Source organism: Telopea speciosissima, chromosome 2, assembly GCF_018873765.1.
Source record: "Telopea speciosissima isolate NSW1024214 ecotype Mountain lineage chromosome 2, Tspe_v1, whole genome shotgun sequence".
NCBI lineage: Eukaryota > Viridiplantae > Streptophyta > Magnoliopsida > Proteales > Proteaceae > Telopea > Telopea speciosissima.
The window spans coordinates 1,130,773-1,145,521 of NC_057917.1; the positions used below are offsets into that span (position 1 = coordinate 1,130,773).

At 38.7% G+C, this 14,749-nt stretch overlaps 1 protein-coding gene across 1 annotated transcript in view; it reads right to left on the reverse strand.

The window, feature by feature from the left end:
* Window positions 1-4,415: 4,415 nt before the first annotated feature.
* Window positions 4,416-14,749, reverse strand: part of LOC122650146 (tropinone reductase homolog At5g06060-like) — a 38,095-nt gene continuing 27,761 nt past the window's right edge. Inside the window, exon 6 of the mRNA XM_043843464.1 lies at window positions 4,416-4,733. Within this exon, the coding sequence (XP_043699399.1) occupies window positions 4,682-4,733 (52 nt within the window). The 3' untranslated portion in view covers window positions 4,416-4,681. The remainder of the gene's footprint in view (window positions 4,734-14,749) is intronic.

A 14,749-nucleotide genomic window follows, 5' to 3' on the forward strand; every position in this document is an offset into this window, starting at 1 on the left:
GGGCACCGTTTGGCAATGGCACCAACTCCTTCGTCACCTTGTTCTCATAATCTCATTCTTATTATTGTTCAATAAATTGATTTGGAGTTCCCTTAGGAGCTTACCCCGCAGTCGTGAATTTGGGAGTGTGGTCAACAATGTGCAATATCTCCAGCTGATTCCAACAATTAGAGATAGCAGCGCGAGGGCGACGGTGCTAACCCCAAAGTAATTCAGTTGGACCTTAACCAGTCCAGTGATTCCTCCTTCCACAATGGTTTCTTTCAATAGCTTATTCCAATCCCAAGGGTTGCCCAAATAAATCTTTAAGGTCCTGAGATTTTTCTTAGCTGGTTCGCCGACGATGACAGTAGGGGAATCATCAACATCATCGTTACTACTATAACCTCTGCCAAGACCCGAGATGTAGAGCTCTTCGAGGGAGGAACAGTGATGGAGGACAGCCTTTATGGCCTTGGTACCAATTTTGCAGAATTCACTATGGAACTTCTTCAAACACTTGAAGTTGTCGGCGAAAGCCGCGGCGATGCCTACATCGGTCAACTTACGGCATAAACGGAGGTTGAGGAAAATGAGGTTACTGCAATGGAAAGAGATGAGGAGAAGAGCTGAAGACCGATCTGTAATCAGATGCGATGGCGAGTCTGGTGATTGCATCGAAGCGAGCAAAGAGAGAGGGGATGGCGTTGACGACGGAGGCGAGGAAAGAGGCATCGGGCTTGAGGTAGATGCCATGTCGGTTCTGACCCTCAACACGGAGCCAACGGCGGCAGACCAGAGAGCAGCTTTTGCGGTCTTCGAGGGACCGCAGGCACTTAAAGATGTAGCCCAGGCACCCGTCGGGGAGGTCATCGAAGGAGATGGGGAGTATCGGCATCCTCCTCGTCGCAGCCGCCAGGCATTGGGGAGATCAGGGCGGCCATGGATCTGCTCCTCTTGCCACTCGTTTCCTGTCCTTCCTAAGTCTCAAATTCTGAACTGCTGTGAACGGGAGGACTCCACTTGAAAGGTTTATTTAATTTAATGGAAAAAAAATCCGAATTATCATCAAATTAGAAAAGGAAGTTCTTCAAAATACGAACTCTCCAATCAGGTTTCCTTTCCTACTTTACTTTTTAGGCAAGCTTTCCTCATTCATTCCTACCATTCTAAACTTCCTATATATCATTCAAAAAATCCATTACCAAAAAAAAAAAAAAAAAAAAACCCCCTCAATACGAACCAAATTTTACTGCTACCCGAATTGCAGGATCATAAGTTCCCAAAATACGAACTCTCCAATTAGGTTTCCTTTGCTACTTTACTTTTTTAGGCAAGCTTTCCTCATTCATTCCTACTCATTCTCAACTTCCTACATATCATTCAAATCCATTATAAAAAATAAAAATAAAAAAAATCCCCCAATACGAACCAAATTTTACTGCTACCCGAATTGCAGGATCATCAATTGGAAGTTCCCAAAATACGAACTCTCCAATTAGTTTCCCTATTCCTACTTTTTGTGAAATAGATAAGGAGGATCTGATTGATATGTAATGTCTAGTGGGTATGGTAGAACTCGACAGCTGCTTAAAGAAACTCCTGATTCAACTAGTCTAGTGAGCAGGATAATGTTTGGGTGTTCTTTCTGTTTTGGTACATATATCATGTTTGTTCTTGGACCCATGGAAGCTTTTTCGTTATTTTTTTTTTCCCTCCTTTTTTAATGATGTACAATTCGTTTAGACCTTATGGTAAAAATTTCTTTGATGACATGGTGGAGTTGGTGAAGTGCTCCCATCCCAATTAAAAGGGTGAACCTTTTTCCCACTGGGTTAGGTGGCCAAAGAGTTGCAACTGTAATTTTTCTGTTGTTAGAGTAAGATGGTGGAGTTTGAGCTTCGATTGTTCTTTGACTCTGATGCAAAATTGGCATGACAACTAGTAAAAGCTTAAACTGAGTTTTTGCAATTTTTACTTGATACCACACTTGGGTTCTCCCCATGAATCAATCATTTATCTACCAGTGGTGTTATTGTCTATGAAATGCTCAAGTCATGGACTCATGGTTAGTAGGCATTGGGTTGGGGCAAAATTCCCTCTTGTTATTCTTGTACTTTGTTAGGGAATAGGAATCAATTTAATTGTGTTTCATGACAGAGAATCGATTGATCCATTTTAGATTTTATTGGACAACAGAGTGCCTCTCTCTCTCTCTCTCTCTGAGTTTTTTGCCTTTGTTGTTTGCGGTGTTTTTCTAATTAAATGCCACAACGTAGTAATTTAGATATAATGCCACCCTTGAAGCTTTTGTTGTTTCCAGGAATATGGAGTGCAATTATTTATGGACCATTTCAGTGGGAATTCTGGAATTCAAACAGAGCACCACCTTAAGGCTCAAGCAATGTCAAGCAGGTGAAGTGGGGATGGATGACGTGAACCATTGATCCAACACTGCTGCCACTCTACAGAGGCTGAATAAACAAATTTACGAAATCTAGTTTATTGGGATGGTAAGGTTTTCAGTTCACCATGATCCAACACTGCCACACAGCAGGCTGAATAGAAAAATAGTACAAAACCTGATTTTATTTTAATGAATTTTAGGTGGAATATGTATTATATAATACAGCTGCTGCTGATAACTGTGTTTAATAATTTTAATAAATCTCATTCTTTTCCTCTAGAAATTTGTTTTGTAAACATTACAAAAACTTGTTTCCTTTCTATCCTAGTGATCTTATAGATTTTCACACGAGATCTTAAGCATCAGTTACAGGATGGTTATTAATGTGGGTTCTAGTTCTAGTCATATCTTATGGTTGTTATATTTAAGATAAAAAAGATTAGGATTTTCTATTCTAGATCAGGAGATTGGACCAGCTTGCCATTCTTCACATCCTTCTAACTTCGAGCGGAATTTTCATTCCAAGGTGAGTGAGTTTATATGTTTGTTGTTGTTGCTTCAAGAGCATAACAATACATGAAATGAAATTTGCCCTGTAAACTGATTTCAGCTTCTGTTGCCTTGAATTCTTATTAACAGTAGCAGAATAGTTTTTTTATTTTTGTTTTTAATTATTCAGAACTATATTTTCTCTAAGAAGTATAGTTTAGTAGAGGTCACTGTAATTTTCTTGTTTGACAATGGCGTGAAACCAAAGACGTTTTTGTAACTTCTGGTTTAGAATGTTCAATCAAAAAAATCCATATCCTTTAATTGTGGTTCAATCGATCATATTTAACTTCCCATCTTAAATTTACTGTATGAAGCTGAGAAGCTCTCCCTCCTTTCTGGTCAATGGTCCAAGTTTGTGACATAAATTTTGATTTCCAACTAGTTCTCAAAGAATTATATTGATGGGTAGCAATTTAAGTCCAGGCATATATTGATCTCCTTTCAGTCGAGTAGGCCTTACGTTTTGCTTTCTTGGCTCCCTATCCGCTTACTTTCATGTACATCTTCTTCTCTCTCATGAAATAAGAACACCCCTCGCTCGAAAGAGCCAACATTGCTAGTGGACATGTCCATTTAGTTTGAGTGCTACCCAAAATAACACGTGCTGGAATAGCTTCCAACAAGATTGGTACATGTGAGTTATGAAGCATAAGTTATTGACGATTTCATCACTGCTCTAATTGTATTTTCACTCTCTCTTAACTACCCAAACAGCAGACTATTGCAGTTGGTGAGTCATGGTGTGCTTCATGCCCATGCTCATCAGGACCTCTTGAATTCGAATCTTCTGGCTGATACCTTATCCACGAATCGGTATCGTCTGCTGTTACAGCACGGTGCTGTAATGCATCGTGCGGCAGTTGCACAAGTCATATGTACCAATGTGGGACCCACTGTACTACATGGCCTGTACAGCACCGCACGATGTGTTACAGCATGGTGCTGTAACAAGAGAGGATAAAAATTCCCTTAACCACTCCCTATTCTCCAGCCCCAAAAAATAAAAAAAAATAAAAAAAATTGTATTTTCATTCTCTTAACAATCCAAAAAATAATGCATTTATATAGAGGCATAGTTTGATGTTATAATTTTACGCTGTAAAATACCAATTTAAACTTAGATGACTACTTCAGATAGGGGGTCTCAGACTTGCATATAAATCAAATTATTCAAACCTTTGAGACTAACTACTGGAAATAGACAATAGATAAATGTTGGATGTACACCTAGTAGCACAGGTTGCAATCCTTCAATAAATGTTGTTTCCCTTAAATTCTGATTGTACACTGCAGGGATGAGCCGTGATATCAAAACTGTAGAAGATCTGTTATAACGCTTTGAATATACAGATAATGTTGGATGCACTAGGAAAATGAGAAACTTCTTGTGCCTCGCCTCAAAAAATGTGAATTGTATTGTTAGGGGAAAGATCAAAGAAACAGATACCAATGGACATGCACAAGGAGAATGATGATGTGATGGACTAACAAGTTCTCATGCCCTGCCAGTTTGTACAAGTTTCAAAAAGCAAACAAGTTCTGCATTCTAGTATTTGGGGTTGAAACATGTTACATCTCCCAACAACCTACTTTTTTTAGAAAATGACAGTATTACTTTGCAACAGAAATAGCAGTGTATTTGTAGTTCAGTTTTCATTCCATGGACAAGGATAACAGTGCAGGAAAAGATAAAAGATTAAACGATTTGCACGGTGGAGGGAGGGAAATTGCTGATTGTAGTCTCTAATCATGAGTTGGGTAGAAACCATTAACCGTCATTCCACCATCAACAGAGATAACCTGGCCAGTAATGTATGAGGAAGCGGGTAGGCAAAGAAATGCCACTAGGGAAGATACCTCCTTTGGCTCTCCAGGGCGCCGAAGAGGAGTTCATGAGACAATCCTTTCAAAAATCTCTTTGTTGTCAATCAACTACAAGAAAATATGCAAAATGAAAAAAATCATTAAACATGGTTACAAGTGCACAAAAGTAAAAAATACTAAAGCAAAGTACATCAGAGAATTCAATAAGTTTGCCAAATGACCAAGTTCATGGTGTCCTCATTATATTTACTTGTGTGTTTAAGGGTGTCAAAATCAAACCGAATTCGAAATCGAGTCGAACCGAAGTAAGTCGGTTCGGTTTTGGTTTAAATATAGGATACATTAATTCGATTCGTTTCGGTTTCATGCCCAAACCCGTCGATTTAAACCAAAACCAAACCGAATACCCATTTAATTTCCAAACCCTATATCTTTTAATTGGGTACATGATATTTAATAAAGAAATTAAGTAATTAAAGTAACTAAAACCGTATACACCCAAATCAAAAACCATATTTATCGTCTTTGTTTTTTTGGTAATTGTTTAACACTATAACTCTAATTCTCTAACGGAATGCCTATTCATATTTCATTTCCTATTTATTGTTTTTATTTTAGTTTTAGATTTTAGCCTTACTTTTTTACTTCAAGTCGTACAATTCTTTCAAATTCAAACGTGTAACCACCATTTTCTCCTATAAAGAAATGGAACCGTATTCAAGAATCGAATTATATTGCATTAAAAATCGAATTAGACCCGAATTATAACCGGTTTGTGAAATCGAATTAGAACCGAGACCAAACCGAACCGGGGGGTTCGGATTCGGTTGTAAGTACCAGAACCGAGTCGGGTATCGGTTCGATTTCGGGTCACACCCACAATGCATGGAACCGAACCAAAACCAAACCGAATACCCAAAATTGAACTGGTTTACACCCTTACTTGTGTGACCTTAAAAGCGAGAAACTTCATAAATACAGCCAGTAATTTTGAAGTGGATCAAAAGCAATATTTAAACCTCGTATCCAGGATGATCCAACTTGACCAATTTCCTGTATGCCAACTTGGTCGATTCCAAGCAATTCTGGTTGAATTTGGAGGACTGGGGATTCTCATAACCTCAGCTGAGGTTTGAGGGGCAAGGTATCACATTTCTTGATCGGCTATTGTCGATCAACAAAGAAAGACTGGGAGTGCTAAAAGTCATCCTATTTATGGTCATAGTTGCTACTGACTACATTCATTAACAACTTGACCCAAAAAAAAAACAAAAAATACAAGAAATATAATTTGAGTAATTAAATTGCAAGGAATACGGTCAGCATAAGAAACAACTGATGGGGCAAAAAAAATCAAAATGGGGTCCAACTCTAATAGCTCTTAATATTCTGCACAAGAGATTTCCAGTTGAAATATATAATTGGACAACAGGCCAAAACTATTGTAAATATCTCTCATGTTTCCCCCAATTGATTTCCCAATCGAAGACCAAAAACCCAAAAGATTGATCAAACCGTATCATCATAAACAGATGAACAGTTCAGAGTTCACTGTAGTTTTCCCATCTCCTGGTCCCCGAAAAAGAATGCATTAGATATGATTATATCAAAGGCATTTAATCCAGTTGATTTTAGCATGGAGATTAATGGGATAAAGTGGTTGTCTAATTGGTCTAAATAATTTTCCATATGCATCAAACAGCATGGTACACTTTTGGACTTGGGATGGATGTCGCAAGTGCATCGCAAAAACAGTTTTTAAAACCGAACCAAGAAAAAAAAGGAAAGAATTAAGCAACAAAATGTTCTGTGATGCAATGGTTAGTGTTCACTTATCATAAAGTACATTGCAGGTTCAATTCTTCACATATGGAACATCAAAAAAAAAAAAGAATCTGTGTTTCTACCTACTAGTCTGATGGTTGGCTGCTTGTCTAGCGTTGTATTCAGCTTCTTTGTAACCTTCTTTGAAATCATCAAACCATGGTTGAAGTCCTTCTTTGCATATGTCTCTGTCCGCCTTTGCCATAACACCCCACCACTCTTCTGCTGCAATTGAAGCTGGACGCTGCCCAAAAAAAAAAAATGTCAAGATACATGAACAGAGAAAAGAGAAACAACAAATGAAATAAACAACATACTTACATGGCTTCCATAGTATTCTAACCTGTGAATGAAAATAATAAATGTGAATCAGAATCAAAGTTACAAAAACAATAAAAACAAGCTCAAGAGGTATTCAAGTTTAGATGGAATACATAAATGCTGCGAAAGAGATGGGATCATCTATTTCTTTCATTTCACTATGATCACTTTCGCTCATTGGATCGTTCAGAGCATCTTCTTCGTTCAGAGCATCTTCATCGTTCAGACTATCTTTTTCGTTCAGAGTTGGGATAACCCTCATTTCACCATCATGTCGTTCAGTGGACCACCTTCGTTCATTGCATCTTTGTTCAGAGGAGCATCATCTTCTTTCAGAGGAGCATCTTCCTTTAGAGGAGCATCTATTGTTCAATGGCTATCACTGATTCACCCCCTCTCAGTGATAGCTATCGAACAACAATTGGTATCAGAGCTTGAACTCAGTCACAGTCTCATCGGCATCTAAATGATAAGGGTCAACATAGCTATAGATGAAGGGAGTTCAAAAGACTCAAGAAAAGTTCCTGTTTTTTATGGTACTGAATATGTCTTCTTGAATAAAAGAATGCAAATATATGTAAGGTCCCTTGGGTATGATGTATGGCAGTCAATAGTAAATGGGTATACAAAACCAACCACTCCACTTACAGATAATTAGGCTAAGAAAGTTAATGAAAACAATCTTCCTTTATCATAATACCCCCACCAATCTCGTGCAGCTAAACTCGAACGCTGTAAAAAAAAAAAATCAGATACATGAACAGAGAAACAACACATGAAATAAATATACTTACAAAGTAATAACCATCGGGTTCATAGTTATTTGTCTTATGAATGACAATAATTAAATCTGAATCAGAGTCAAATATACAATAAACATAAAAATAGAACTGAGAGTATTAGAGTTTACATGTAATAAACAAATGCTCCAAAACAGATAGGATCATCCAATTCGTTCATCTCATTGTTGTTCAGTGGACCACCTTCGCTCATTGCATCTTCGATTAGAGAAGCATCTTCGTTCAAAGGAGCATCATCTTCATTCAGATGAGCATCTATTGTTCGATGGCTATCAGTGATTCATCCCCCTCTCAATGACAATCATCGAATAACAATTGGTATCAGAACTTGGACTATCGGCATCTGAGTGATTAGGGTCAACATGGCTACAGGTGAAGGGAGTTCAAAAGACTCAGGAAAAGTTCCTGTTTTTTATGGTACTGAATATGTCTTCTGAAAGAAAATAATGCAAATATATGAAGGGTCCCTAAGGTATGATGTATGACAGTCAGTAGTAAATGGGTATACAGAACCAACCACTCCACTTATAGATAATGAGGCCAAGAAAGCTTATGAAAATAATCTTTCTTTAGCATAATACCCCACCAGTCTCGTGCAGTTAAAACCAAACGCTGTAAAAAAAAAAAAAAAAATCAGACTCATGAACAGAGTAACAACACATGAAATAAACATACTTACAGAGTAATAACCCTCGGGTTCGTAGTTATTTATCCTGTGAATGACAATAATTAAATCTGAATCAGAGTCAAATATACAATAAAAATAAAAACAGAACTGAGGGTATTAGAGTTTACATGTAATAAACGAATGCTCCAAAACATATAGGATCATCCAATTCGTTCATCTCATTGTCGTTCAGTGGACCACCTTCCCTCATTGCATCTTCGTTCAGAGGAGCATCTTCGTTCAGAAAAGCATCTATTGTTCGATGGCTATCACTGATTCATCCCCCTCTCAGTGACAGCCATCGAACAACAATTGGTATCAGAGCTTGGACTCAGTCACTGTCTCATCGTCATCTGAGTGCTCAGGGTCAATAAGGCTACAGGTGAAGAGAGTTCAAAAGACTCAGGGAAAGTTTCTATTTTTTATGGTACTGAATATGTCTTCTGGAAGAAAAGAATACAGATATATGTAGGGTCCCTTGGGTATGATGTATGACAGTTAGTTGTAAATGGGTATGCAGAACTAACCACTCCACTTACAAGTAATGAGGCCAATAAAACTTATGAAAACAATCTTCCTTTAGCATAATACCCCACATGTCTCGTGCAGCTAAAATCGAACGCTTTAAAAAAAAAAGAAAAAAAAGTTAGACACATGAACAGGGAAACAACATATAAAATAAATATACTTATAGAGTAATAACTCCGGGGTTCGTAATTATTTGTCTTGTGAATGACAAGAATTAAATCTGAATCAGAGTCAAATATACAATAAACATAAAAACAGAACTGAGAGTATTAGAGTTCTTATGTAATAAACGAACGCTCCAAAATAGATAAGATCATCTAATTTGTTCATCTCATTGTCGTTCAGTGGACCACCTTCGCTCATTGCGTCTTCATTCAGAGGAGCATCTATTATTCGATGACTATCACTAATTCACCCCTCCTTTCAGTGACAGCCATTGAACAACAATTGGTATCAGAGCTTGGACTCAGTTACAGTCTAATTGGCATCTGAGTGATTAGCGTCAACATGGCTACAGGTGAAGGGAGTTCAAAAGGCTCAGGGAAAGTTTCTATTTTTTATGGTCCATGTGGGATCAGGTAAGGCTCAACTATGGCGGTACATCCACGATCAGACTTAGGTCTATGACCTTGAAGTTTGAGATGTACCGTAAGGACCCCAAGCACACTATGGTTAAACACCTCAGGGTCATGAAAGACATGATCTAAAAATTTGATGGTATTGGGGTACATCTTACCGATGAGCAGCAAGTATAGGCCGTCATCAGGACGTTGCTTGATTCCTGGGGAAGATGAAGATAGTTCTGACACATAACGATACTGTCAAGATATTTAATGACATTGCCGCTCATGTGAAACTAGAGGCGGAGCGCCTAGAGGTGACCCAATCACATGCCCTTGTCTCCCAAGCGGGGTAGCGTAAGAATGGGTCTAAGCGCAAGAGACAGAGAAACACTATGAATCAGGATCAAGCTCAGAAAACTGTGCCAGCTAGGTGTAAGACCACCAAGCGCCAATGTGGTAAGCGAGGTTGAAAGAAAGATATCACCAAGGTCAACTGCTATAACTATCAGAAGATGGGGCACTTCGCTCGTGACTGCACTGAAGCGAAGCAAGTACCATTTCTGTCTCTCTCTCTCTCCTTGTACTTCTGTATGTACACATGTTTTGGTTGTCCAAATTCAATCTGATTGGATTGTGGATACAGGTACAACAAGGCACATAGCGCGAGATCGATGAGGATTCGTAGATTATAGAAAGATTTCGGATGGCACCTAAAGTATATACATGGGGAATGGCACTAGTGAAACAGTTCGAGGAATTGGTACCTACCAGCTCACCTTGCGCACTGGGTGCATCTTGCTACTTCATGATGTGCTATACACACCAGAAATCCAGCATAATCTACTTTCAGTTACTGCGTTATTGATTTTAGGATATTCTTTTATTTTTTATAGTGATTTTTTTAGATACTACCAAATGGTAATAGTTTTGGACATTGTAGGCTTGAGAATGATTTTATTAAATTAGATTTGATAATTCCTATTGTTTTCTCTTCATCTTTTGTAGTTGATTCTAATACTAGTCTTGATTCAATTACTTGGCATGCTAGACTAGGAGACATAGGTCGAGATAGGATGGGACAGCTAGCTCGAGAAGGCCTTCTTGGCTCACTCGCTAAAGTCAACCTATCGACATGTGAGGCCTGTTTAGCGGATAAGGCCCACTGAAAGCCTTTTGAAAAGGCTAAACGGACAACCCAGACCTTAGAGCTTGTCCATTCGGACATCTGCGGATCAATGAACGTGAAGGCACATCTTGGTGCTTCCTATTTTCTCACCTTTATCAATGATTATTCACGATATGATTATGTGTGTCTGATTACTCACCGCTATGAAGCGCTAGATTGCTTCAAACGCTTTGTAGCAGAGGTTGAGAATCAGCAAGGCAAGAGGTTAAAAGCTCTGCTCATTGATCGAGGACGCGAATATTTGTCCGATCAATTTAAAGAGATGTGTGAGGAAAAAGGAATCACTAGACAATTGACTATTTCCCATACTCCACAACAAAATAGTGTAGCAAAGCAGAGGAATAGGACGCTTTTAGATATGGTTAGATTGATGATGGCGCAGTCGCGCAGGCCAACCTCCCAATATCTTTTTGGGGGGATGCTATTTTTACCGCTGCCTACGTCCATAACCACGTGCCATCACAGTCAGTTTCCTCCACTCCCCATGAATTGTGGAAAGGCGCAAAGCCCACTTTGGGGCATATGCGACCATGGGGATGTGCAGGATATGTTCATAGTACCTCCCATAAATTTGGAAAACTTGGCCTTAGAGCTATACATTTATAAGATATTTCGATATCTCGAAAGGCTATGTAGTGTATGGTGAACATCAAGATGGAGGAATAACAGAGAGTGAGTCCTGGGATGTGAATTTTCTTAAGACTGATTTCCCTAGCATCAGTGACACTGGCAGAGACCTTAAACTTTTTAAGATAGAGACCGATGAAAGCGTCTCACCTACTCTTGGCGAAGGTGAATAATTAAACACTCATCAAGAGATCGCCAGAGAGGGTGAGAGTGATCATCAGCCCAGTGGGAGTGCGCTACCTAATGAAAGCGCACAATCCACGGGTCAAGAACTCTCTACGCGTAAGAGCGCACATAGACACGTTCCTCAACGTTATTTTAAGATTGAAGGGGACGCTGCCCTTGTCTGTGCCCCGAGGGATGAGGATGAGCTAGCTTCAGTGAGTGAGGCGCTTTCTTCTCCAGCTAAAGAAATGTGACAAACTGCTATGGAATATGCGTTGAGTTCTATGAGTAAGAACCAAGTCTGGGAATTAGTTGATCTTCCACCTAGGCACAAGGCCATCAGGAACAAGTGGGTCATCAAGGTCAAGCGAAAGGTAGATGGATCAATTGACAAGTATAAGGCACGTCTTGTGGCGAAGTGATATACCCAAAAGGAGGGTATAGACTATGATGAGACGTTCTCCCCTGTGGTGAGAATGGTCTCAATACACAAGAAACAAACCTGCATCGTCCTGTCCACGATAGAGTAGGAGTACGTCGCATGTTCGGTAGTAGTACAGGAGGCCGTTTGGCTCAAGAGGTTCTTGCAGAGACTTAGTGTTTCTGCTCACTCAGACGACGTTGTGCTTATACACTGTGACAGCACGGCAGCACTTGCATTTGCAAAAGACCCCAAGTTCCATGGTAGAACCAAGCACATTGACATACGGTATCACTACGTTCGAGACATAGTAGCGCGAGGTGAAGTAGTTCTGCAGCATATCTCCACTGGCAATATGTTGGTTGATCCATCTTCTTAGTTAGTCTTTGAACACAATATTAATTTCATTAATCAGTTTTGGCCGGGAGCTGTCTCCCTCACTGGTCGTCCATGGCACATATATAAAAAAGAATTTCATTATGGATGCACCAATATTGTAAGGAAGGTACCACTGTACAACAAATAAACTAAGCTCTTTTCCTGAAATAGATAAGGATCTGATTGACATGTAATTGTATAGTTGTATTTGCATTTCTATGGCCTTATTACATTACCACCATGGGAACTGATCCCATGTTCTTACCGATATGTTTTGTTTGAGGAAGAATACTAGAGGAAATCTAACTAAGGACTTGTAATTATTCAATGGAGGAAGCTGGAAGCATATAATACTGGCCGGTTTCAATATTGGCGTTAAAACTAATAATTTAAAGACTCAAAAATCAAAATTTGAGTCCAATAACAAACAGTCAGGAAATATTGTAATTTCCGGGCAGAGCAGATTGTTCATACTTCATAACCATATTTCGAAAGGAGAATCAATCTTAAGTTCAGTGGTGTAGCTTATGCGATTGGAGATTTCCAATGTGAACCTTTTCCCAATTCCCACTGGGTTAGGTCTTGGCTGAAGTGAAAAGTTACAACTGTAATTTTTCTGTTGTTACAGTACAGTAAGATGGTGGAGTTTGAGCTTCGATTGTTCTTTGACTGATCTGAAGCATAATTGGCATGACAACTAGTAAAAGCTTAAACTGAGTTTTTGAAATATTTACTTGATACCGCACTTGGGTTCTCCCCATGAATCAATCATTATCTACCAATGGTGTTATTGTCTATGAAATGCTTTCAAGTCATGGTTAGTAGGCGTTAGGTTGGGGCAAAATTCCCTCTTGTTATTCTTGTACTTGGTAGAGAATAGGATTCAATTTAATTATGTTTCATGACAGAGAATCGATTGATCCAGTTTAGATTTTATTGGACAACAGACTGCCTCTCTCTCTCAATGAGTTTTTTACCTTTGTTGTTTGTGGTGTTTTTCTAATTGGACAACAGAAACGTAGGAATTTGGATAACCCTTGAAGGTGGTTTTGTTGTTTCCAGGAATATGGAGTGCAATGCAATTATTTATGGACCATTTCAGTGGGAATTCTGGAATTCAAACAGAGCACCACCTCAAGGCTCAAGCAATGTCAAGCAGGTGAAGTGGGGATGGGTGATGTGATTGTGAACCATTGATCCAACACTGCTGCCACTCTACAGAGGCTGAATAAACAAATTTACGAAATCTAGTTTATTGGGATGGTAAGGTTTTCAGTTCACCATGATTCAACACTGCCACACAGCAGGCTGAATAGAAAAATAGTACAAAACCAGATTTTATTTTAATGAATTTTAGGTGTAATATGTATTATATAATACAGCTGCTGCTGATAACTGTGTTTAATAATTTTTATAAATCTCATTCTTTTCCTCTAGAAATTTGTCTTGTGAACATTACCAAAACTTGTTTCCTTTCTATCCTAGTGATCTTATAGATTTTCACCATGAGATCTTAAGCATCAGTTATAGGATGGTTATTAATGTGGGTTCTACTAGTCATACCTTATAGTTGTTATATTAAGATAAAAAAAAGATTAGGATTTTCTATTCTAGATCAGGAGATTGGACCAGCTTGCCATTCTTCACATCCTTCTAACTTTGAGTGGAATTTTCATTCCAAGGTGAGTGAGTTTATATGTTTGTTGTTGTTGTTGTTACTTCAAGAGCATATCTATACATGAAATGAAATTTGGCCTGTAAACTGATTTCAGTTTTCTGTTGGCTTGAATTCTTATTAACAATAGCAGAACAGTTTTTTTTTGTTTTTTGTTTTTCTTTTTAATTATTCAGAACTATATTTTCTCTAAGAAGTATAGTTTAGTAGAGGCCACTGCAATTTTCTTGTTTGACAATGGCGTGAAACCAAAGACCTTTTTGTAACTTCTGGTTTAGAATGTTCAATCAAAAAATCCATATCCTGTAATTGTGGTTCAATCGATCATATTTAGCTCCCCATCTCAAATTTACTGTATGAAGCTGAGAAGCTCTCCCTCCTTTCTGGTCAATGGTCCAAGTGTGTGAAATAAATTTTGATTTCCAACTAGTTCTCAAAGCATTATATTGATTGGTAGCAATTTAAGTCGAATTAGACTCAAAATTAACCTATAGCTCCAATATGAAGTCTGACCCCAGTCCAGGCATTGATCTCCTTTCAGTCGAGTGGATCTTACGTTTTGCTTTCTTGGCTCCCTGTCCGCTTGCTTTCATGTACATCTTCTTCACTCTCATGAAATAAGAACACCCCTCGCTCGAAAGAGCCAACAATGCTGGTAATGGGCCAACTGTCAACTGAACAATGACCCTGTTTTTGCAGCCATATTAGACCATGAATGGCGGAGGGTATAAACCCTGACTGGAGTAATGAGTGGAATCTCTCAATGGAGAGTGATCCGTGGAGCTGCTACAAAGGAAAATGAACAGTGATTTGATTATTCATGAAACTATTG